Raw genomic sequence first — 25275 nt, forward strand, 5'->3', positions numbered from 1 at the left:
CACACACACACACACAAAGAGCACAGTTAAAAAAAAACAAAAAAAAGAACACAACCAAACAGATATCCTGCACAAGAACATTTCTTATCTGTTTCACTGAGTTCTGGAGATTCAGTCGCAGATATTTTCCTAAAATTAACCTGACACTAAGTTCTGTTCCCTTCCTGACTTTCATGTTATAATTTTATGATCATTACATTAATTTACAACAGCTGATATGTGTTTAAGATTGAGTTTAGTTGCCTAATAGGACGAAAAGACAAAAAATGAAAAAAATAAAGCAGCAGAGGACCCAGAGCGGAGCCCTGTGGGACACCAGGAGTGATAAAGTGATGTTAGTGCATGGAGGGAGGAAGAGGAGGCGCAACAGGAAGAAGATCTGACCTGAAGAGGAGGAGAACGGCCTGAGGAAAAGTCTGGAAGTTGTTGTTCCTGTTGATCTGAGTGTGAGACTGCATCGCTACCTTCCCGAACGTCTGACAGAGAGAAAAACAGAAAGAAAGAGAGAGTGGAAGTACAACCTGTGTTTCTAAAGTCTTCGGCAGATAAAACATTTCTTTAGTTTTATTTCTTTGACTCTTTATGGGGTTTAAGAGTCAAAGTTAAGCTATTCAGAAATACAATCATTTAGTATGTAAGAGGTACTATATACACTGTAGGAGACTTAAAACAAAAAAACAATTTAAATCTTGTAATTTTTTTTGTCTTTATGTGCAGAAGTTTTCAATACAGCACAAATCACCATGTTTGTGAGATTAGAGGAGATTGTCTGGGTTTCAGGGATATAAGAACCATGTTGATGGCACATTTTAAGCCTTAGTAAAGGTTTCATTGATTTGATGAGTCTAATTGATTTGCTGGTTGTAATTGTTCTGTATGAGTGAGCAGAAGGTCAAACAAACCCCGGGCCTCGTCATTGACTGAAGGGAAACACCTGAATCTCCTTCCTGTTATTGAAATAACACGACAGAGTGATGCATCTTTCTCTAAAAAAACATCTTTCTGTGAGTTGGCTGCACTGTGCTGAAGTAACCAAAAAAAAATCAGCACCTCAGAGCAGATTTACAGCAACATCCACACAAAGAGAGCAGCTATTTGAACAAACAGACTGTTAACTTCCTGCAGGATCACCTGTTCAAACTCACCTGCATGCCGATGACGGCGTAGATGAAGAAGATCATGGCGATGAGCAGAGCGACGTAAGGCAGAGCCTGCAGGAGAGAGAGAGAGAGAGAGAGAGAGAGAGAGGAGGAGAAGGAGGTTAGACTCTGCCGCTGTGCTCCGAAGCAGCCGCCTGGTTAGCCCTGCCCCTCTGACCTGCAGCGATTTGATGAACGTCCACAGCAGCGTACGAATCCCCTCCCCTTTGCTCAGCAACTTGACCAATCGCATCACTCGAAACAGACGGAAGAAGGTGATGGACACTCGAGAGCTGTCCTCTCCGCTCTGAGACAAACGTTTACAGTGACGTCAGCAGCAGCGCTCACAAATACAAATATTACAATTTAATTAATGAAGAAAAATGTAGAAAATGAAAATTACAAAGAATTCTGTGGGTGCAGCAGGTAAAAAAATATTTTAAAAATTGTGCAAAAACATGAAAAGTTAAATTAAGAGGACATTTCTGATCAAAATTATATTATATTAATCTAAAAACACTGAAATCAATTGATAATAATATACAGTATATAATATAATACACTGCAGTATAACATTTTGAAATATGGTACATCTACTACTGATAATAATACTAATAATAGAAATAATAATCCAGTATATAAGGTGCAGTCGTATCGTTATAAAAGACCAGCGGCTGAATAAAACATAATGATACTAAAGAAGACAACATGAACAGTATTTATAGTGTTTTTACTCACACTGAACTCAGTGACCACGATGTCGACCACGCTGCCGACCACGATCAGAGCATCGAACGAGTTCCAGGCGTCTATGAAATAATGCTGGAAAAAAAAAACGAGACAGAAAGGTGTTAAACACTCATTCAGACTGTCCACTGGGTTTCCTCACAGGTCAAATATCAGTATCTGAACAGACAGAGGAGAGTGTCAGTGCTCTAAAATATAAAAAAAAACATGTTGATAAGATATTCTGAGCCTCAGTAATATCAAAAAAAAGATCATATTAATGGATTATATTATTTCTTTTGTTATTCTGTCTGGAATCATCTTGTTCTATATTTTTGGAACTACAGATTTATATCTGTGATCGGCACATCTGAGATATTTATAGCCCCAAAATGTACAGACTCAAACCAACAATGTGTTAGTCCTCTAGACTCTCAGTACTTTCCTTCTTCCCTTCTCTATCTATGTCTCTCAGCTCCAAACTCATTGGTTCCTACTGAAGATCATAAAAAAACTCCTCATAAATATAGTTTCATATTTTAAAAGTCTCAGGAAAACAGGAGGAAATATAGCATTTGTTCAGGACTATTTTCAGTGGCGGATGAATCCACATTTGATGCTCTAGTGAGTATTTCTGGCTGCAGGACAGTGTGTGTGTTGGATTGAGTCAAATGAAACTACAGCGTGTGTTCATGGTGATGAAGAAACATGTCATCAAAGCGCAACTGTGTGGCTCACTGATGTGTTTTTCATCGTTTTTGGACACAGTGAGGAAGAAGATAAATCACAATACTTGTTGGTAGATCAGTTCACTGTTGGTTTGAACATGAAGACACAGATTGAATATCACCAGTTATTTGTATTTTTTTTGTAGGTGTGTTTGGTGTTCTCACTCTGAGTCGGAGAGCGAGCAGCTTCAGCACCATCTCCACAGTGAAGAGTCCAGTGAACACCATGTTGAGGATGTCCATGACGTAGCTGAAGTCTTTCGACTGCTCGTAGTGCTGCAGGACAGGAAACACACACACACGCGTCACACACAGGGATTCATGTCAGTCAGTACGAGTCAGAGTTTGAGTGACAGGTTGGAGAGAGAGATTAACCTGAATAGCCAGCGTGACGGTGTTGAGCAGGATGAGGACGAACATGACGTACTCGAAGCCGGTCGAGTTGATGATGGACCAGAACTTATACTGAACCGGATTCTTTGGGATGTAAAGTTTCAGCGGTTGAGCCTTCAGAGCGTATTCTACACACTGACGCTGCAGAGGAGACAGAAAGACAAAATATTCACAACTAGATTCTGAGAGGTAATGTTTCCACGGTGAGATTTTGTTTTGTTTTTGCTGGAAGAAGCAAAGTTTTTTTTATTGTTTGTCTATTTTGATTCTTTTATTCTATAAACACATTTATCTATGTGCACTCATCATGATACAGTATATCGTTGAATACAGATTCACATGATTCAATATATGTGAATCTCCTTTCTGATTGAAAGCTGGGGAATACATCACCATCCACTGGCGATGTAATAATTTGACAGTTCTTTCACAAAAGTGGATTGAAATTTGATACTTGACTAGTTAAAGGGAAACTAAAAATGTACATTTCTAGAAACACTTTGCAAACTCCTGTAAGTTGGATTTTTAAGTCATTGTGCATCTTGTGAAATTTGCTACAAGACAAATTAACACCTTCACACCTGCCTTTGCCACCTTATAGGTCAGTAATATATGGAAGTCCATTTCTGCCAGTAAAAGAGAAAAACTTAAATTTCCCATGAGCTTAAAAACTTTTTCATGATGATTAAAAAAATGTTCATGGTATGTCAAAATTTTGATTTATTAAGTCAAAATGATGGGATAAAAAGTCATCTAAATTATGCGGTAGAAAGACAATATTATTGTAGAAAAAGTCTAAATTATGAGATAGAAATTCAATACTATGAGATTAGAAATCTAAATTATGAAATAAAAGTCACAATTATGAGACAAAATGTAAATATTAAGAAAAAAAATACAAAAAATGAGATAAAAGTTAAAATTATGAGTTGAGTCCAACTTGTGACTCTTTATCCCATATTTCTTTGTAATCTTTGTAATGGGCTTCAGTAGTAAGAAGATTCATCCAGTTAGTTCATATTTTCATTATTCATCCTACAACGATTTTAAGAACTCCTCAGTGACTGAGCTCAATCAGGATGAGGAAACACTTCTGTGTGCTTTTGTTTGGATGACTCAGTGACTGTTCATGTAATTCATTAACAAGTTTGATTCAATATATGTGGATTTATAATTTGATACTTGTCTAGTTAAAGGGAAACTGAAAATATACATTTCTAGAAACGCTTTACAAACCCCTGAAACGTGGATATTTAAGTCACCGTGCACCTTGTTTTACACCTGCATTTGCTTTGACCTTATAGGTCAGTAATATATGGAAGTCACTTTACGCCAGCAAAATGAAGAAACTTTTTAAAAACTTTGTCATGATGATTAAAAAAATATTCATTTTGATTTATTAAGTCAAAATTATGAGATAAAAGTCAAAATTATGAGGTAAAATTCAAAATTATGAGGTAAAATTCAAAATTGTGATAAGTCAAACTTATGAGATAAAAAGTCAAAACTGTGAGACAAATGTAAATATTATGAGACAAAAAGTAAAAATAATAAGATAAAAGTTAAAATTATGAGTTGAATCCAAATTGTGACTCTTCATCCCATATTTTTTTATAATCTTGTTATGGGCTTCCACAGTAAGAAGATTCATCCAGTTAGTTCATATTTTCATTATTCATTCTGCAATGATTTTAAGGGCTACACAGTGACTGAGCTCGATCAGGACGAGGAAACACAGGAACTAGTTCATGTTCTGTGTGCTTTTGTTTGGATGACTCAGTGACTGTTGATGTAATTCATTAACAAGTTTAAAGGCGTTGAGGATGTATTAGTTCTACATGTGATATGAAACATCCATAATAAAGATAAAAGTAACCAAAACTGAATGTACCACAGACAGGTGGACAGGTGAGTTTACCTGGTTCTTGTCCAGCTCACAGTTCTTGTACTCTTGCTCTCCCTGCTCTCTGAAGGTGATGATGACAAAACCCACAAAGATGTTCATCATGAAGAAGGCGATGATGATGATGTAGACGATGAAGAAGATGGAGATCTCCACTCGGTAGTTGTAGATGGGACCAGAGTTCTCCCCGTTAGCGTCGATGGCCTTATACAGCAGACTGGAGAGGGAGGGGTTAAATATGCAGTTATCAACCTGCTCTGTTTGTTTGTTTGTTTGTTTGTTTCTTGTCAGCGGTGTGACTCGTCTTTCACAGTCTGCGTGTCTCACTTCTCTATGAGCGAGGTAGACAGTTGTAGAGATTTTCTTATCTTACTGTGTATCTGAGCAGAAAAAAATGAAGTGTGGAGTTCCTCAGGGCTCAATCCTCGGGCCTCTGTTATTTAAAGAGGCCATATTTAGCACATTTCCAGGTCTATATATTCATTTTCTGGGGCTCTACTGGAATATCTTTGCATGATTTCCAGTTAAAAACTCCTTATTTATCTTCTACTGGTCCTTCATGCAGCCCCTCAGTTCAGCCTCTGTCTGAAACAGGCCGTTTTAGCTCCTGTCTCTTTAAGGCCCCGCCTCCCGATGAGCTCCACTCTGTTCTGATTGGTCAGCTTCAGGAAGCTGTGTCATGATTGACTTCCAGCCATTCCGGAGGCTACATCGACAAGCCATGAAGCAAACTATGGTAGTAGGATTTCACTACTTTTTCTTGTTCTTCACTCTAAATATCAACTTCTCAAATACATCTGTACATATTCAAGATGAAATCTGATCTAAAAATACATGAGTGGACAACCTTAGCAACCAAAGCTACGGAAACCAAATAGCCAAATCACCAAATAGTGATTTTTCCCTCTAAACTTGTCACATGCATAAATCAAGCTGCATCTACATCTGAATACTTCTTCCACCACTAAACACACACACACACACACACACACACATATACACACTCTCAGATACTCACGCCGGCCAGCCTTCGAAGGTGGACACGGTGAAGAGCGCCATCATCCCCATCAACACGTTATCAAAGTTGAAGTCGCTGTTCTGCCAGAGTCTCTCTCTCACCATTGGTTGGTTCACGTCTCCGTCTTTATACACCACAAAGGTCCCTCTGAACACACACACATACAGGATGTCATGTGTCAGTATTTAAAGGAAATGTCTGGTGATTTTCTATATTTTTCTTATTGTCAACATATCCCATGTCTAAAGGTCAGCAGAAACCTTTAACACAGAAGTTGGATTCACAGTTGAAGAAGTAAAAACTTACTTGCACTGTTCAGGAGTGTGTTTGGCTTCGTCAGTGCAGCGATAAAATTTACCCTGAAACACAAAAAAAACATGTCCGACAGTGAAACATGCATCTCTTGAAATCAGTTAAAATATTCCATAAATACAGATAAGTCTGTTAAATCAATATATTGTAATAAGTTGGACTAAATATTAGGAACAGTTTTCAATATAATGCACCACCAGCACCCACTACAACCTCAATAATAAACATAAAGTAGAAAAATCACCTTTCTGACAATGTCAACAAAAACTAAAAATGTAAAATCTTCATAAAAGTAGAATTTATGACAGAGCTGTTGTACTGGACTGCTCAGGTGTTCCTAATAAAGTGCTCGGTGAGTGTAAACTGTAGTGGTTTTATCAGATTCATTGGTCTTATTGTGTGTTTTGTTTTTTGTTTACTTGTTTGTAAGTATGTAAGTATCTTATCTTATCTTAAAGCAATGCATGAAGGAAATGGAAGCACTGCTCACAGCTGGAAAATGTACCATTAGTAGTTTTATATACGGTATTAAAAAAATCTATAGAGGGAATCTGGAATTAAATAAATAGTTTAATAAATAGTTATTATAAAAACATTTTGTTTCTCTTTGTGATGATCTAATCATCTAATCCATCTAATTCCAAAGTCACCATTTAATTGGTGCACAAACTGCATCATTTCCTGTTACTACAAATCACAAATCTCCTGTATGTAAAAGGAGTGTGCCCGAATACAAATACATTATTCGGCAAAGCACAAATAGTGGGGTTTTTTTTACGAATATTTGTTTCATATAAATATTTTTTAAAAAGTTAGTTAGAGGTCTGTCTGCAAAGTCAGTACAGTCGTCTATCATCTGGGAGACTCCAGTTCGAGACCCAGTTTGGGGACCTACTTCGCAAGGTAGTTTATTCATAAAAACTTATTGTAACACTTTAATTTACTAAAATTAAAAGCATAATAAAAGCAAAAACAGGATTTTTAAGCCTCTTTCCACTTTTATTCAAATACAAATGATTTTGCTGCCTCAACAAATACAAATACTGGACTCTCTGCACATCACTAGTATGTAATAAATACTGTATGCAGTTAGTATGTAGTGTTTAATTAGTATGTAGTATGTAGGTGGGACGCAATATGTTACCGTCTCACCTTGAACAGCTGGACTCCGATGCAGGCGAACATGAACTGCAGCAGAGTTGTGACGATCATGATGTTTCCGATGGTCCTGATGGCCACAAACACACACTGGACCACATGCTGCACACACACACACACACACACACACACACACACACACACACACACACATACACAGAAACACAGAGACTAAATCCAGTGTTTACAGGAGTGTGAGTGACGTATCAACACATTCCTTCAGTCCTGAACATGTTCAACACTGAGTCCACATCTTGTAAAACTCTTCACACTGTCAGCTTTACCAACACACCGCTGAGCCCAGCAGGTCGTCCTTTAATCTGGTGAAACACTTTTTCCTTCAGAGATACAGAATCCGTCTTCACCAACTAACAGAACTGAATGTCGAATCATATTTATAACCAACCCCGTCTCCTAGAAATTACCTTCATATACGACTAAATTACACTAAATAAATATGTTTGGTAGAAACATAACGCTGGTTGAGTCACGTTTCCTCACAACATGATGAGAAAATGTTGTTAATTAACATATTTGGCAAGTTACAAAAATGTTGATACTGAACATATCTAAATGTTTCTTTCCCCACCAGAATACATGGGACTGTATGATCTTGTAGCACAATATCCATCAGTAAAAACTACATCAATATTAAACATTTTACGTTTGTATTCAGACTCTGGCAGCACTTAGTTAAGGTCAGAGAAAGGTCATGGTCCCTGAACCAGACTTAGACCTAAAAACACGCAGGACTCAGGATGTGAATCTGGATCTCCCATCCACCGCGACCTCCTCCCTCCGACTTCAGAGCCAAATATATGGAGATAAATTGGTTTCATAATGATTTGTGTGAACAGATCAACAATCTGTGTGTAAATGTAAACTTTGCAAATATAAAAACAGATTTGCAAATACACAAACAAATTCCACAAATAAAAAAAATATCTGTGAATACATTAAACGCACAATATGTAATTTGAGCCGCTAGGGGTCTCAATCAAAACAATAACAAAAGACGGAGTGTGATGACGGTGTGAAGTAGCAAGGGATCATGGGAGTTGTTGTCTTCCTCGTTAAATAACCAGCTTCACCGGGATAGGATTACTCCAGTGTTCATCATTCAGGATGTTTTTACCTGCGGAGGTCTCCTCCTCTCCAGAACAAACGGAACCGGAGATTAAAATCGTTAAAAATATTAATTAAAGCTGTTTCACCTAAAAAATCAATATTTCTCTGACGATGTTTGGTGACCACCGGACTTCCTGGAGGGGCTGTTAGCTGAGCTGCTGCTAACGTTTGTCCAGTTTATTTCTCTGATAACTTAAGATCCAGACGTCCAATGACTAAAATCCTTCTTCCGGCTAAAAGATATAGTTAAAAACCACCTAAATTTATCATGAAAATGTGACTTAAAACTGAATAAAAGTCAATTTATAACAGTTTCTGTGGAACAACGACAACGTCGATGTATTATCTTGTATGTGTGTAAGTTACTCTTTGGTAGACGCCATTGTAGCGGACAAACACAGCGCCGCCGTATGTATCTGGTGCGTGTTTACTCTTTGGTAGAGGAGGTATGACGTCATCGACAGGCGACCGAATGAAACGGTCCGTTACTTTGATTAAATTACAGATTTCTCTGAGTTTGAAAATTATTGGAAACATTTGGTATAAACAAAATATATAACATAGTTGTTTTTAGACATTTTAATGTGGAATAATTACATATTATACCTTTAAATTAATTCACAAATAAATGTGAAGCATTTGTGAACTCAGTTTTTATTTGTGAATCGTAAAAACATTAGTGGATCTCAGTTCTACGTGTGTGGATTTGCTTTTTACACACACAGAGTTTTGAAACTAATTTTCCACCGGTCCGAACGAAAATCCACACGTATCACTCGGCCATTTTCTGACAGCACGTGATCGCCTGCTGACGACGTCATTTCCGCATTTCAAATTAAGAGCATGCAGTCTTTCTATGAGCTGTTTTTTAATAAGTAGCATGCGTTCATTGTTTTGTGTTAATGTCATACAGTGAGTATCAGTGTGTGTTTATTTGTTCTATGTATATTATCTAGCTCACGTGTACGAGTATTATTTTGGCCTTCTATCTTTGTCTTGTCTGGTCTGATCCAGGTCCTGGTCCAGCTCTGAGCTCTGCTACATGTGAGGGACACATCAACGTGTTGTTACCTTGAGTCCTTTGGCTCTGTTGATGGCTCTCAGAGGTCTGAGCACCCTGAGGACTCGGAGGATCTTCACTACGGAGATCGCGCTGGAGCTGCAGAGACACACACAGTGTTTAAATGAAGAGCTGTAGCTGTGATCTTCTCCCAGCAGAGGGCAGCACAAACACACATCTGTTTCACATTCCTAAAAACGTTTCATCATATTCGTCCACTTATCGATCTGATCATAAAAAGGAAAATCAATGGGATCTCGATACTGACTGCAGGAAGAAGGAGACCAGTGAGACGCTGACGACCAGCAGATCCAACAAGTTAAACCAGTTTCTGCAGAAGGAGCCCTGATGGAGGAACGCTCCATGGACGGTCATCTGATACAGAGAGACATGAAGGTAGCATCAAATACAAAGAAGAAGAAAAAACAACTCATTCTATCTAACTTATTTCATCCGAACTGGAGGTGATTTTTTACCTTCAACAGGATCTCCACGGTGAAGATGGAGGTGAAGGCGTAATCTGCATAACCCAGAATCTGCTCACAGACAAAGACAATCAGTTAAACAGATACACTCAGTCCCAGAATTATGACTACATCTACATTTTCATGGGCAGTTTAACTTCAGCATGACACAAGTTTTCATCCTCTGAGGGGCAGGAATGACATCATGGAAACCAGTACAGTACATGTTGAAAGACGTGTCTCCAGATCAAAGTGTTGGAAGGATGAGCATCACCTCCTTTTGTCTCTGGGATCTAGTTCAGTATTTATATTGCAAATATTTGTTTTACAAGTAAGTCTCAAGTCTTTGCTATTAGGATGTAAGTCAAGTCCCAAGTGTGGACACACTGTGGATTTTATCCTCCATCACTTACACTGAAAGCACATTTGAAGGATCTTTTAATATCCAGTATGAACAGGAGGAATGATTACAGCGAGGAAAACCTCTTTCACTGTTACTATGGACACCTTAACACACACTGGAAAAAATGTGAACCTGCCCTTTAAGTTGTAGATGAAAATTGAGAAAAATCATCTTTGTAAATCTTTGTTTTTAGTGAAAATGCAGATTTTTATCCAGAACAGAGGTGGATAATATAGAGTTAACATCTGTGTGTGTGTGTGTGTGTGTGTGTGTGTGTGTGTGTGTGTGTACATACAGTATATATGTGTGTGTTGATTGTATGTTGGAAGTCATTTCTTCCTCCAGCTGCTGCTAATTGCTACGTCTTGCATGAAGACAGCTGCTGCACTGTGTGTGTGTGTGTGTGTGTGTGTGTGTGTGTGTGTGTGTGTGTGTGTGTGTGTGTGTGTGTATAGTCAGTTTTCAGAATCAGACAGTAAACTGGTGATTTTCTCTCCCTCCATGTGTTTCCCTCTTTAACCCGGTTAGTCACTGACCCACTTATGCCGTGTAATCTGCTGAAGCCCCGCCCCCCCCAGCTCAAACCACAGAGGTGTGTCGACGACATCATCAGCGACAGAGCGATCAGGAGACCTCGCTGAGCGCCCGCTCGGCTCCGATTGGCTCTGAGTTTGAAACCTCTGACGTCACGGTTTGGACCTCCTGTTTCCATCATTAGCCGTAGCTACGATGCTAGTTGCTTTGTCAAGTGACTTTAAATCTAACTGCAGTGATGTCATCTGATTACATCACTAGCGTGTTAGCAGACTGCAGCTACACGTTGCTCCGACAGCATCCAACATCTGTACATGTTTCATACACGCAGCCACACGTATCTGCTTGCTGGTTTGAATGTTTCCGGACTCACGTTGTTCCTGAAGGAGTGGGCTCTGATCGGATCCTCAGCGGCCAATGAGCAGCTGCTGAGGATGATGAAGACGAGAATGAGGTTGGTGAAGATGTGGTGGTGGATCAGAGTGTGACAGCCCACACGGATACTGGAGACAGAGAGAGAGAACAACCGTTAGAGGTGTTTAGGTGTAAACATGGTTTCTAAAAACAAACACCTGAAACTGTCAACAAAAGCATTTTCCATCAGCTAGAAGATCCTTTACTGCAGTAAAAGTACCAATACATAAATATAAAAATACTCCATTACAAGTAAAAGTCCCACTACAGTAAAAGTACATGTGTAGTATTATGAGCTTGATGTAGTTAAAGTATTGCAGTAAAAGTACATAAGTATTATGAGCTTGATGTAGTTAAAGTATTGCAGTAAAAGTACACAAGTATTATGAGCTTGATGTAGTTAAAGTATTGCAGTAAAAGTAGTGGTTTGGTCCCTCTGACTGATATATTATTATATATGACATCATTAGATTATTAATAGTGAAGCATCAGTGTTAGAGCAGCATGTTACTGTTGTAGCTGCTGGAGGTGGAGCTAGTTTACACTACTTTATATACAGTTAGCTAGTTTAGTCCAGTGGTTCCCAACCTAGGGGTCGGGCCCCTCCAAAGGGCCAGCAGATAAATCTGAGGGGTCGTGAGATGATTAATGGGAGAGGAAAGAAGAAAAAACAAATTAGTTTAGATTAGTTTCTCTAATCTTTGATTTTTGCTGAAATATTGGATCATTTGAACATTTATGTAAATGAAAGCATGTGAGAAGTTTAGAGGGAAAAATCACTATTTGGTGGAGCTATTAACAACTCATAGACATGTGAAATGTGACCCCGACTACACACTGCTTTTTGTAAGACGTCAAAAGCCAAAAAGGTTGGAAACCACTGGTTTCATCTTTAACAATGTGTTGTATTTTAAAAGCTTGTTATGTTATCCATTATGTCAAATCTTCATCTGAAAAGTAACTAAAGCTGTCAAATAAATGTAGTGGAGTAGAAAGTACAATATTTCCCTCTGAAATGTAGAAAGTAGCATCACATGGAAATACTCAAGTAAAGTACAAGTAGCTCAAAACTGTACTTAAGTACAGATGTCAGTCATCTGTGAACTTTCCACCTCTGCTCTGTATCCCGACAACATCCAGCTTTTTTAACACATCCGGGGTGTGGACAGACTTACGGGTTTGTCTTGCTGAGGCAGAAGAACGCACTGCCTTCTGGGATGGGAAGAATCTTCTCTTTAGGAGGAGCGAGATCGGCCATCTTTAACTCGTCTCCTCCGTCTGAGAGCAGTAGAGGAGACGTTATCACACTCAAAACACACAATCATCTTCTTTTCTGACAGGAGAAAAAACTGAAATAAAGTTTAGTTGTGAGTCACTTCAGAACTAAAGTATAACTTTTTATGATTGAAGCCACTTCAGCTGCAAACACACTGAGCCTCAAGCAACAGGCAACAACGAGTGATTATAGTGAAATTTGTGAGATTCACCAATTTTTCTCATATGTAGAATATCCTCTCTGGAATACCACATTCTGGTTTGAATGTCTGATTGTGTCAACAGGATCTACGCAGTCACTTATCTGTGCTGTCTAGGAAGGCCCTCTCTGACCTTGGTAACCATGGCGATACTGATTTACCCTTTATCAGAGAGGCTCCTGTTTCCCCAAAACATCCCAGACAGCTGCATATCCAAGGAGAGGCAGCGTCTCTCTCTGAGAGACTTGATGTTGTTTACTCTGTGACCTTAAGGACCAGGTTTGACCCAACGTAACCCCTAAAGATGGAAAATTCCATAACAGGCTCAGTGTGTGCTTTGTTCTCTCTCCATGTTGAAGATATACATGAATAATACAGAAGTCATTATTTTGTCCGACTGTGTGTGTGTTTATTTGGATTTTAGTCTTTATGGCTTTGATCTGGACTCTTTTTGGATGATATTTTCTCCAGAGCTCCAGGAACAGAACAGGAGATTTGACCCTGATGTTGTTGGTCGTGTCAGAAATGTTTCAGGACTTTGAGGGACTGACCTTCGTCTCCCTCAGCGATCTCCTCTTCCTCATACTCGGTGTCTTCGTCAATGTTGACCTGCAGAAACAAACGACGGTTAAACTGACAGACTCGCATTTTAAATGATAAAGACTAAAGATCAAAGTCTCCTTTTTCACCTTCACTTCTTCCTCTCCGGTCGCCTCCCCCTCCTCCGCTCCCTCCTCCTTCTTACTGCAGGAACAACAGAAAAGATTGAAAAGTAAACAAACTGCTCTCTCCTCCTTCTTCTTTCACTCCATCATCCCTCATTTTCTTAAGTTTTATTTCTTCTCCCGTTTTTCCTTCCACCATTCACTCCTCCTTCTTCTTGTTTAATTAAAATGATTTCCCACCTCCACCTCTTCATCCCTCCATCACTCACTCTTTCTTGTTGTCGTCTCCGTCTCCTCCGGCCAGGTTGTCCACAGCGATGGCCAAGAAGACATTTAGCAGGATATCTAAGAACACGCTAAGAACACGTAACATTCGACTCTGTACAAGACGTTTTCTCACAGATAGATGAGTTTTCCTGCAGCACCTGAATGCACCTCTATTAATGACCTAATCACTGCGCAAAAAAACATTTAACTCAAACCTGCAACAACTGATGTTTTTGTCAACTACTTTTCAGCAGTAACATCTTTTAAGTTGACATGTTGAACTTGTTAGCAAACAGCTGCTTATTTCCACATCCAGCAGTTACAACATGATCATCACATTAATAATGTCAATAATTAATCGTGGGGTTCCTCAGGGTTCTATTCTTGATCCTTTGTAGTTTCAGTTTGGTTGAAATTATTTTTTTTGTCCACTTGATTTTAGCAGAATAGTTTCTAAACATGACTTCTGTCATATCATCAGTTTATAGAGCAGTTGTGGCTAACATGTTAGCAAACAGTTGCTTATTTCCACATCCAGCAGTTATGGAGCAACATTATCATTCATTTGGAGTCGTGTTTCTGTCCACCTGGTGAATGTGAGTCTAATATTCACTCTCTTTTAACTGTTTTTGTTCTCCACCAACTCCTGAGGGAAATATCTGGCTCTTTAGCTGCCAAACTGCCAGTTGCCAAACAAAACGTTGGCATTGAACATTCCTGCAAACCTCAGAAACATTGAATATCTACATTTCAACACGTGTAATACGTATCATATCAACATTTCTACAAACGTAGCATATTAACATTTCTACCTGTTGAATAATGAAGTTTTATGGTGTGACAACGCTGTGGTTAAGGTCTGGTTAGGGTTAGGGAGAGATCATGGTTTGGGTTAAAATAAAAATAAAAAATAAAATAAAAACAGCCAATGTCTCACTAAAAACACCCACTTTTGTCAAATGAAAGTGGGCATTGGTTTCGAGGTGGTCTTGAACCGTGCTGACTTCAAACTTGCCGCCAAGAAACTTACTAACCATCCACCAGCCCCCCCCCCCTCCTCGTAATAGGAAAGATCAGCTCATATAGATCTCATGTGAACTACGTCACATGTTTAGAAATGTTAATATGCTACGTATTACACGTGTTGAAACCTACATATTCAATGTTTCTGTGGTTTGCAGAAACGTAAACTGCCAGCATTTTATTCGAGTGACCAGCTAGTCTACAGCTAACTGTGTCTGTTTGCCGTTTGATGCTGAGCAGGTAGTGAACAGTTTAGAGCTTTTTCTCTGAAAACAGCTGCCTGCTGCGGCCCAAAACGATGCCATGAGAGCCTTGAGAGTGAACCAGAACAGTAAAAGTTGCAGCCGGACAGATAAACAATGAGCTGAAACTCACTATAAAGCTCTGTAAAGCCGAGAGGAGCTGCAGAGTCTCTGATAATTCTCTGTAGGTTCATCACTACGAACCACAACCAACATATTACACACACAGATCAGACTGTAGTTATAAAAATATATACTGATAATATACGTTGATTATTTTCTCAATTAATCACTTAGTTCTTTGATCCATAAAATGTCAGAAAATGGTGAAAGACACCAAAGATGACGTCCTCAAATGTCTTCGATATTCGATTTACTGTCATAGAGACTAAAGAAACCAGAAAATATTCACATTTAAGAAGCTGAAATCAGAGAATTTGGACTTTTTTTTCTTAAAAAAATGACTCAAAACTATCGATCAATTATCAAAATAGCTGGCGATAAATGGTTGCAGCTCTATAATTGATGGTTTAATGAAGTTAGATGAATGAAGCCTGCAGGTGAAGGATACAGTTGCCGCAGATGAAAAGGATGACGAAGTAAACGCAGACGATCATCCCTGGAAACACAGGGCCGCCGTACGCCATGATGCCGTCATACATCACCACGTTCCAGTCCTCACCTGTCAGGATCTAGACACACACAGTCAACAAGGTGTTCGTTAGCGACACGGTCGCTGCACGCCGTGACATCACCGGTTACCGATCAGCTGTGTGGTCATGTGGTTTACCTGGAAGCAGGTGAGCAGCGCCTGCGGGAAAGCGTCGAAGGTGCTGCGTTTGGTCTGCGTCTCGTCGAAGTTGAACTTTCCGCCGAACAGCTGCATGCCGAGCAGAGCGAAGATGATGAGGAAGAGGAAGAGGAGCAGCAGCAGGGAGGCGATGGACTTCATGGAGTTCAGCAGGGACGCCACCAGGTTGGACAGCGCCGTCCAATGGCTGAGCAGACAGACAGTGACATCAGAAGAGGTGTTGATGACTCAGTTATGACCTCAGTGACCTGCTCGGGTGTGTGCGCGCGTGTGTCTCACCGTGTGACCTTGAAGATGCGCAGCAGACGGACGCAGCGCAGCACCGAGATCCCCAGAGGAGGCATGATCTCCAGCTCCACCAGGATGGTCTCCATGATGCCGCCACACACCACGAAGCAGTCGAAACGGTTAAAGAACGCCACGAAGTAATGAGCCAGACCCAGACTGTACATCTTCAGCAACATCTCCACGGTGAACAGAGACAGCAGCACCTTGTTGGCTATGTCTGCACACAGAGAGGGTTATTGTTTTAGTTTTAGTTCAACGTGTGAGGAAGGAGGACAGTGACGGCGTGTATTTGTACCTTGGACTTGCGTCAGCCAGTTAGGTTGGTTGTAGTGCTCGGAGGCGCTGAGGGAGGTGTTGAGGAAGACGAGCAGCAGAACGAGCCAATAGAACGTCACCGATTTGACGGCGGTGCGACAGTTCCTGCGACACACTCGGTTCCACCGCCGCAACGTCCGACTGCAGAGAGACAGAAACTCCAATTCAAACTCACACAGCTTTATTGTACAGTAGCGTAGTTTCATTATAACAGGACGTCAGACAGCCTTCCACCTAATGAGGAAGCTAATACATTAGCTAATAGTGAAGTCAAAGCTATAGCATTGAAAATCTGAAACAGATCTTTTTATCTCCTGTCTCTTTAAGGCCCGATGAGCCCACTCTGCTCTGATTGGTCAGTTTCAGGAAGTTGTGTCACAGCCGACTTCCTGTCACTCAGGAGGCTACATCAACAAACCATGAAATAAACTACAGTAGCAGGATTTCACTACTTTTTCTCGTTCTTTACTCGAAATAGAAACTTCTCAAATACATCCGAACATGTTCAAGACAAAATCCAATATGAAATATGATAAGTGGACAAACAACACATGAAAGAACCTTAGCAACAGCCTTAGCAACCAAAGCTACAGACAGACGGCTGTTTATAGGCATGCACGACGAGCTGATGTCAGCTCAACAGCAAGGTAAAAAAAACCATGGCAAACGAAGAGGTCAGAGAAGGTTGAAGCCCTGACTTTTGACTTGCAGGCAGCATTTCTACATATGTTCACCTCAAGTTTTGAAACTTTTACCATGTTTAACATCTGACATTAGAACAGGATATAAAGAACAGAAAATCACAAAAATCAGAATATGTTCCCTTAAACGTCTTCCGTTCTGTTCCCAAACATCTTCTGTATTAGTCAGTGTTGGAGGATCGATGTGTTGAATTGCGTCATACAGTTTTGAAATGTGATTTAGTTTCTGTCGTGTTATATTTCTAGTTGACTCTGATAAGTGAAGCGTCTGTTGGGTAAAAAGTGACGCTGCTGTCTTGAATGTCTGACAGACATTGAACTCACCAGCAGCTGATCTTCATCATTCGAGCGCTGAAACAAAAACACACTGAAGTTAGAGGAAAGGCTGTTCACATATGAAGATCATTTTAATGATAATCTGAGATAAAGTGGAGTTTTAAACAAAGAAATAAAACGTTTAGATGATTGTGAGTTTGACGTTAAAGAATCGAAACTCAAGATGCACTTACTACCTTTTCCCCTAGCTTTTTCTTTTGACCAAATCTCATGGTTTTCATCAGCGGGTTCACTGACAAAACTGATCACAAACTGATGAAAACTGTGAGACATGGTTGAAAGCTCCATAGAACAACTTGACTTCTGGGTTTGGTTAAGACTGGCAGCTGGTGAAACTGTGGTCACATGACCTGAAGGCTTGACTGTGATTGGTGGATTCAAATAAAGCATTTAACGTGTGTGTGTGTGTTACCAGCAGGCCTGGCAGCAGTTGGTGTGTTCCTCGTCGATGTTCTCGGTGTTCTCAGACGCCGTTTCACTCGCAGGAAGACTCGCTGAGAGACACGCAGACAGACGGTTATTATTTTATCGTCTTTCTTTATTTTCACATATTGCAATAAAATGAATTTCCATCTTTGTTTTTGTGAGTAAATTAGTTATTTATTCTTTTTTTTTTAATATTTAACTTACTCTGTTAATGTGAGTAAAATGTTTCTGATCTAAACTTCACACACACACACACACACACACACAGAGGTTTACTTAAGTCACTTTTGGGCTATTTACATAGACTTACATTCATTTCCTGCAGACTTAACCTAACTCTAACCGTAACCACTGACCCAAAAATCTGCATTTTACCAATTCGGGGCACAGCTTTTGTCCCCAATTACACAAGCCATCCTAAATCAACTGGTCTTAAGTCTGGTGTGTGTCCCTGAAAGTGACTTAAGTCATACCACACACACACACACACACTGATGAGAAACAGGGTCGGATAAACTGGAGGACAGACAGAGACCCAGATATTTTACAGGGACAGTCTTTCTACATTTAGACTGTGTGTGTGTGTGTGTGTGTGTGTGTGTGTGTGTGTGTGTGTGTGTGTGTGTGTGAAAGAATAAGGCTGATTTTCTATATTTTTCTTATTGTCAACAAACCTCATGTTTGGATCCAAACCAACAATGAACTGATCTACTAACAAGTATATTGTGTGTTTCCGTAGACCTCTGTTGTTAAGACTAATAACAGAGATCCTGTTTTCAGTCTCCGGAGAGTATTTCCGTGTCAGGAAGAGGCCGCTGCACATGTGCGTAGTCATGATTCTCTCTGACCCAGACATTGTAAATTTCTCAAAGAAGTTTATTACAAAGTTAAGACTTTGTGATGCGTAACTAGCAGAGCGGTGTCAACAGAACCTCACGCATCAAGTTTGTTACATGTCTGTTGAATCTGAGAGAAATTTAGGAGAAGAAAATGTTCCTATATGAGGCTCGATGTGAGTGTGAAACGTGTGTGTTTGTTTCACCGTGTGTTTCGTTGGAGTGACTGAACCATCCAAACTTCCCTCTCTTCTTATCTGACAGATCACCCAGAGACGGACCTGAGGGAGACACACATGCAGAAGAAGGAAAACACAGCGAGAGAACAGTTATCATTTCAATCAGAAGCACAGAACCACATTTACATTTATTCGACACTTTTGCCCACAGCGATGTAAGAATGAGGAACAATCCAGGCTAGAACTAGACCTCTTTAAGTTCAACAACAGGTTTCATCCAAATGATCTTCAGATTTTAAAAGAATTTCCAGAAAATCATCATCAATCAAAAGTCAAATGTTCCGTCTCAGGCATATTTCCTGCCCAAGCTGATCAACGGCCCCCCAGACAGCACCTAGAGTGAGACGTGTGAGAGGTATGCATCGGATTGAATAGGAAGGGATGAGGGGATGAGGGGATGAAGGGATGAAGGGATGAAGGGATGCAGGGATGAGGTAGGAGGATGCAGGGATGAAGGGAAAGGGAGGGTGGGTTGAGACAGACAGGGTAGGAAGGGTTGACCCGGTATAAGTAGGCTTGGCAGATGATTAGAGGTGTGGTTGAGGTGTGGTTCTGCTCCCGAACCGAAGTTAACAAGTTAACTACATTTCATGCTTGTGTGTTCAGATTTGACTGAGTTATGACTCCAAGAAGGATGTTTGACTCTTCTATTTTTGCCTCACCTTCAACTCTCCAGTTCCCCCCCACGGGGAGGCTGTTAACTTTCTCTTTTTGCTTTGTCCTGCTGAACGTCCACCTCTGTTATAGACCAGATTCTGTCAGTTCTCTTTGTCGTTTAAAAGCCTTTTCTTCTTAGCGTTCTCCTAGTTGTGATCTACTTGTGCCCTAACATTGTATATACACACAATGTCTGTTTGTTATTTGTTATGTAAGTAATGATTTTACAGTGAGTGCATGGTGCTTCATCATTTCTCTGATTACTTTCTGCCTCATTGATTTCATCAATTGACAAATTAGCTTTAACTGGCTTCATTAATTGATATGAATTGACTTGATATTTTTTAATTAGCTGTGCATAAATGACTCATTTAGCTCTCATTTAAAATATCAAACTGAAGCAACATATCAGCATAAACTCACACATAAACCAGTCAAACCTTCAGTAACACAAACACACACACACACACACACACACACACACACACACACACACACACACACAGAGAGTCTCAGTCTTACGTGGGTTTCCGTCCTCGTCCAGTTCGTCCATGTCCTCAGCCTGAGTGATCCAGTCCATGTATCCACACAGATCTTCCTCCATCTGCTGCTTCTCCCGCAGCTTCTGGAAATCTCCCCGAGCCTTCGCCTTCTCCCTCTCCTTACTGAACTCTCTGCAGCGGTCAAACAACGTTCAACAAACATTTAAACAATATAAAAATATTCAAACAATGTTCCAAAAACGTTCAAACAACAGTCAAACCTTAAAAAATCATTCGCACAACGCTGAAACAGGCATCATGCTACGTTCAAAAAATGTTTCAAAAATATTAGGCAACTTTTAAACAACGCTCAAACAATGTTCAATGTTTAATCAACATTCAAACAACATTCAAACAACACATAAATCAAATCTGAATCTCAAACCAACACCTTAAGTCTCAACAGACCAGTGGAACAAGCACTGCGAACATACTTACATACTACATATACTACTAATCTGTAGATAGAATAATGTCTGTTCTGTTTTTAAGGAGAGACGAACCCGCTGAGGACTCCCAGAACCAGGTTGAGAACGAAGAACGAGCCGAAAATCACCAAACTGACGAAATAAACCCAAGGTAGCTCGAATCCTATAGCGTCATTCATCTGCACAGACAGAAACACAGAGTGAGAAACAGATCTGAGTCTCTGTTGCGTTCAAGGCTCTGATAATAATAAGCAGTTGACTGTGTTACCCAGTAGAGAACGTCGGTCCAGCCCTCCATGGTGATGCACTGGAACACCGTCAGCATGGCGAAGAAGAAGTTGTCGAAGTTGGTGATTCCTCCGTTGGGACCTTCCCAACGCCCGCGGCACTCTGAGCCGTTAACGGTACACTGACGGCCATGACCGGCGAACGCACACGGCACCGGGTCATCCTCCACATAGTTATCTGCAGAGAATATCAGAAATATGAAACCATATACATAACCTTATGAGACCATGACAGGGTAGACAGTTCACACATCGCAGGAACGTGGTTATCAAGGACAGTTTAGCAACTTAAAAGGAAAATTCCGGTTTATTTCAACCTGATGTATTTCCCATAAATGTGGGCATTGTGGCTCTATGTGTCATGCTAATTTTGTTCTCTCTAGCTCCATTATAGAGGTTTGGGGGATTCACAAAAAGACGGTTATTGCACAAAATGACGATCATTGGGTATGATTTTTACATGAACTGCTTCAAAAGTTTGTATATGAGTCTGATCCGGGGCAGCTTGCCGGCTAACCTGATCACCCACATATTCATCTGCACATGCCAGCTTGTATGAGGCTGAGTTTCACAGCGGTTATCCCGTGGACTGTTGTGAGTCATTTCACTTTGATGGCCAAGCGTATTCATTTGAGCTGAAGTTAACAGAGAGGAGATAAAACAACTGAAAGAAGAAAAACAAAGAATGGAGGCAGGAAGGCAACAGAACTGTCAGGAAAGACAGTAAAGTAAGAGAAAAACTTATTCTGCAGAGTGGGACCATGATGGATGAGAGTGATCCCAGATGTGTAACGACTACAAATGGATTTACAGCGTTTATCGACATTGTCGTCCCGGAGACTGTTTCACCCCCACAGAATCAACTGGATGAAAAGAGTGAAGCCGGCTGGACCAAACATTCAGGATATGATCAAGAGAATGAGTTGGCCCCTGTACAAGTGCTTCATGGCAGCTCTCGGAGTTGTCGGTGAGTCTCTCCGGGGAGTTTCTTAGTCTCTGTTGATAGTTGGTGTGTTGGTTGAGTGGCTTGAGAAATTGTAGGCTCACAGTATGTCATGAGGTGGGGGCCTTGCAATGCTAGTTCGAAGTTCATGGATAACAGACGGGGTCCTATTTGGTTAGGATGCAGACGATCAGGTTTAAAGAGTCCATTCTGGTTTAGAAAAGTTGAAAATGTGACCACAAAGGAGGATATCGCTGCTCCTACAGTAGCCTTTAATCCACATATGGAGTTGTCTTAGATGGCTGAAATTATTAGCTGCTTACCTGAATCAAGCAGAGTATCCACAAGACAGATGAAATCCTCCTTCAGGTTCTCTGATTGCTGATGATGTTCATTGGTGCCCACAAGCACAACGACAGGAGAAGCAGAGTAATGTTCTTTCAGCAACTGTGCAGCAGAGCTGTTTATATCCTTAACATGGACCATGGATGATCCAATCACAAGCACCACCAGTGTGCCAGCTGCTCCACTGGACTTTCTTTGGGACCCACTGGCCGGTTGATGTGGTTGGTGTTCAGCGGCTGTAGCAACAGCAGGAATTGCTGGAATAGCAAATATGCGCCACAGCATCAGCAGAAAACCCAGCAGAGAGAAGGAAGAAGGGATCTTTGGTCTGCAGGCAGTAGGCAAAGTAGCTCCTGTACGAATCTGGCCCAAGCCGGGGTCATTGTGAGTGGCAGCCACAGGGACATATGCCGAGTGAACAGGGGCCTTATTAGGTAGCGCAGCAAAACATTTGGAAAGGTCGAGCGGTGGTGGTGACCAAAACTGGTGTTTTCCCTTTTTGTTGGCCTCCTACAACCACATCTGACCAGGTAGTCTGAGTGTTGGGGGTCGAGCAGGAGGACGGCTGCAGATGCAACACAGGATCCCACAAGATAGTGTCCGAGACAGCCGGATTCATGGCTGTGATCTTTCTAGCCTGTGCACTTGCCGACGTGGATACAGCCGGACAACAGACAGTCCTTCTTTCTGGGCTGTTGATCAGTTTGACGGTGATTATCGAAATTAATTTTTACAAACTACATAAACAAACTATAGTAGCAGGATTTCACTTCTTTTTCTCCTTCTTTACTCCAAATGTCAACTTTTCAAATCCATCCATACATGTTGGAGTTGAACCAGGTCCAGAATATGAGAGCGGACAACGTGAACAACCTCAGCAAGAAAGATTACAGAACGGATGCGTGTTTATGGACATGTGACGAGCTGATGTCATCTTGTCAGCAAAGTAGAAAAAAATGCTACAAAGAAGCGTTCAGAGCAGGTTGAAGTTTTGGAACTTTGACCATGTTTAACATCAAACATAAGAACAGGATATAATTGACAGAAAATCACTAACAGCATAATATGAACCCTTTAAAAGTATGTGTGTGTGTGTGTGTGTGTGTGTGTGTGTGTGTGTGTATACCTGTTCCTATGTAGTAGCAGGTCCTGTGCATGCGTCCTATGAAGAGCTCCAGACCGATGATGGCGTAAATGATGATGACAAAGAGAACCAGCAGAGCAATGTGGAGCAGAGGAACCATCGCCTTCATGATGGAGTTCAACACGATCTGCAGACCTGAGCAGACAGACAGACAGAAGTTAAGATGTGAACAGCCGTACAGGACTCTCAGGCACTCACTCTACAGTCCAGTAAACTCACTGGGAACTCCAGAAACCAGTCGGAGGGGTCTCAGGACTCTGAAGGCTCTCAGAGCTTTGACGTCCAGACCTCCAGGTTTCCCCGGCATGTGATGAGTGGTCGCCTGTTCTCCAGACTTATGAGTCATCGTCTCCAAGACGACACTGAACAACCTGCACAAACAAAAATAACAACAGAAGAAGAAGAGGAGGGAGTTACAGTTTGAAGGTTTCAGCGGAGAGAAAAGCTGAACAATGATCTTGAAAACAGAGTAAACACGTGACATAAGAAAGATGACAAAGAGTGATGTACAGCAGGATATCATCTGCGAAACAGTAGAAATAAATATTGTGTTTGTGAGTGTTTTGTCCTAAAGGAGCCTGTAGGTAAAGGGTTCATGAGATTAAACACTGTAGAGAATAATCAGTCTCAGTCTGTGCCAGAGACAGATCAATAAGAAAAGGCAGTTTGATGATTGATTAATCGTTTTAGCCATTTTTAAGCAGAAATTCCAAAAATGTATAGTTTCAAACTTCTCAAATATGGTGATTTCATGCTTTTCTTCATCACACATGATATGAAACTGAATGTCTTTGGGTTTTGGACTGTTGGTCCAACAAAACAAAACATCTGAAGATGTCAGCTTTGACTCTTGGAAATAGTGATATTCATCAATTATTTCTCACCATTTTTTGACATTTTATAAACCAAACGATTAATCAATTAATCAAGAAAATAATTGCTAGATGTATTGATAATGACAATAATCATTAGTTGCAGCCCTAATTATTTTATTTGTTTATTTATTTATCTTCCAGTGCAGAGAGACAGCAAAAGACAATCACACAAATAAAAAACAAAAGCATAGAAGACTTAGTCTTAAATAAAATCATCCATCAGGTAAAACAATTAAAACTATTAAAAATAAAGATTAAATCTGGCAGTTACACAACAGAGCTGTTTTGTATAAACAGATAAGTCAGAAATGTCTTGTTTCTCTCAACCAACACCCACAACTCAAAGATATTCAATTTACTGTCATAGAAGACCAAAGAAACCAGAAAATAGTCACATTTAAGAGGCTGGAACAAGAGAATTTTTGTATTTTTTTTCCTAAAAAATGATTCAAAACAATTAATCCATTATCAAAATAGTTGGTAACAAATTTTCTGTTGATCGACTAATTGATTAATCGACTAACTGCTGCAGCTCTAAAGGCGAGTCTATAAAAATGTGTTTTAAGAAAGATTTCAAATCTGAGACGGTGTCAGCAGACTGAAGCTGAGGAGCGGGAACAGCTAAAGATCTATAACCTTTAACCTTTAACCTGGACTCAGGAGCAGCGAACAGACCTGACGCAGCACATCTAAGACACCTTTTTGGACAGTAAGGAGTTAAAGGTTCGCTGTTGTACTTGGGCGCAATGTGAAGCTTTTGTAAGTACACAGAAGGAAAGAAACATGAGAGTGACATGTAAACTGCGATCAGACTAACATAAAGAGAGCAGAGACACAAATATAACTCAAATCACTTCTCTGCTTAAGATGTGGCGAACATGTGAAGGAGATTTGTACGAGAGCCCGACCGATAAATCAGCCAAAAAATGTTTCTCTATTCTATGGATCCTACCTGGACATTTATTTGTTGCAGTATTAAAAAAAAAAAAACTAATTTAAGGTACCTTTACAGAAGATGTTTATTTATGTTATGGGTTGTGTAAAAAAATG

At 40.3% G+C, this 25275-nt stretch overlaps 1 protein-coding gene across 1 annotated transcript in view; it reads right to left on the reverse strand.

The window, feature by feature from the left end:
- Nucleotides 1-25275, reverse strand: part of cacna1fb (calcium channel, voltage-dependent, L type, alpha 1F subunit) — a 64428-nt gene that overhangs the window by 13160 nt on the left and 25993 nt on the right. Inside the window, exons 6-35 of the mRNA XM_044350606.1 lie at nucleotides 23570-23721; nucleotides 23333-23485; nucleotides 20900-21096; nucleotides 20707-20810; nucleotides 20184-20335; nucleotides 18972-19046; nucleotides 17916-17997; nucleotides 17492-17518; nucleotides 16447-16607; nucleotides 16143-16368; nucleotides 15843-16050; nucleotides 15624-15744; nucleotides 13790-13865; nucleotides 13545-13599; nucleotides 13407-13464; nucleotides 12556-12658; nucleotides 11340-11469; nucleotides 10042-10101; nucleotides 9834-9940; nucleotides 9577-9664; nucleotides 7372-7479; nucleotides 6214-6266; nucleotides 5908-6054; nucleotides 4905-5106; nucleotides 2969-3127; nucleotides 2759-2869; nucleotides 1878-1961; nucleotides 1318-1446; nucleotides 1146-1211; nucleotides 385-476 (exon numbers count right to left, since the gene is read on the reverse strand). Of these exons, the coding sequence (XP_044206541.1) occupies nucleotides 385-476; nucleotides 1146-1211; nucleotides 1318-1446; nucleotides 1878-1961; nucleotides 2759-2869; nucleotides 2969-3127; nucleotides 4905-5106; nucleotides 5908-6054; nucleotides 6214-6266; nucleotides 7372-7479; nucleotides 9577-9664; nucleotides 9834-9940; nucleotides 10042-10101; nucleotides 11340-11469; nucleotides 12556-12658; nucleotides 13407-13464; nucleotides 13545-13599; nucleotides 13790-13865; nucleotides 15624-15744; nucleotides 15843-16050; nucleotides 16143-16368; nucleotides 16447-16607; nucleotides 17492-17518; nucleotides 17916-17997; nucleotides 18972-19046; nucleotides 20184-20335; nucleotides 20707-20810; nucleotides 20900-21096; nucleotides 23333-23485; nucleotides 23570-23721 (3486 nt within the window). The remainder of the gene's footprint in view (nucleotides 1-384; nucleotides 477-1145; nucleotides 1212-1317; nucleotides 1447-1877; nucleotides 1962-2758; nucleotides 2870-2968; nucleotides 3128-4904; nucleotides 5107-5907; nucleotides 6055-6213; nucleotides 6267-7371; nucleotides 7480-9576; nucleotides 9665-9833; nucleotides 9941-10041; nucleotides 10102-11339; nucleotides 11470-12555; nucleotides 12659-13406; nucleotides 13465-13544; nucleotides 13600-13789; nucleotides 13866-15623; nucleotides 15745-15842; nucleotides 16051-16142; nucleotides 16369-16446; nucleotides 16608-17491; nucleotides 17519-17915; nucleotides 17998-18971; nucleotides 19047-20183; nucleotides 20336-20706; nucleotides 20811-20899; nucleotides 21097-23332; nucleotides 23486-23569; nucleotides 23722-25275) is intronic.

This window comes from Thunnus albacares, chromosome 5 (genome assembly GCF_914725855.1).
Source record: "Thunnus albacares chromosome 5, fThuAlb1.1, whole genome shotgun sequence".
Classification (NCBI taxonomy): domain Eukaryota; kingdom Metazoa; phylum Chordata; class Actinopteri; order Scombriformes; family Scombridae; genus Thunnus; species Thunnus albacares.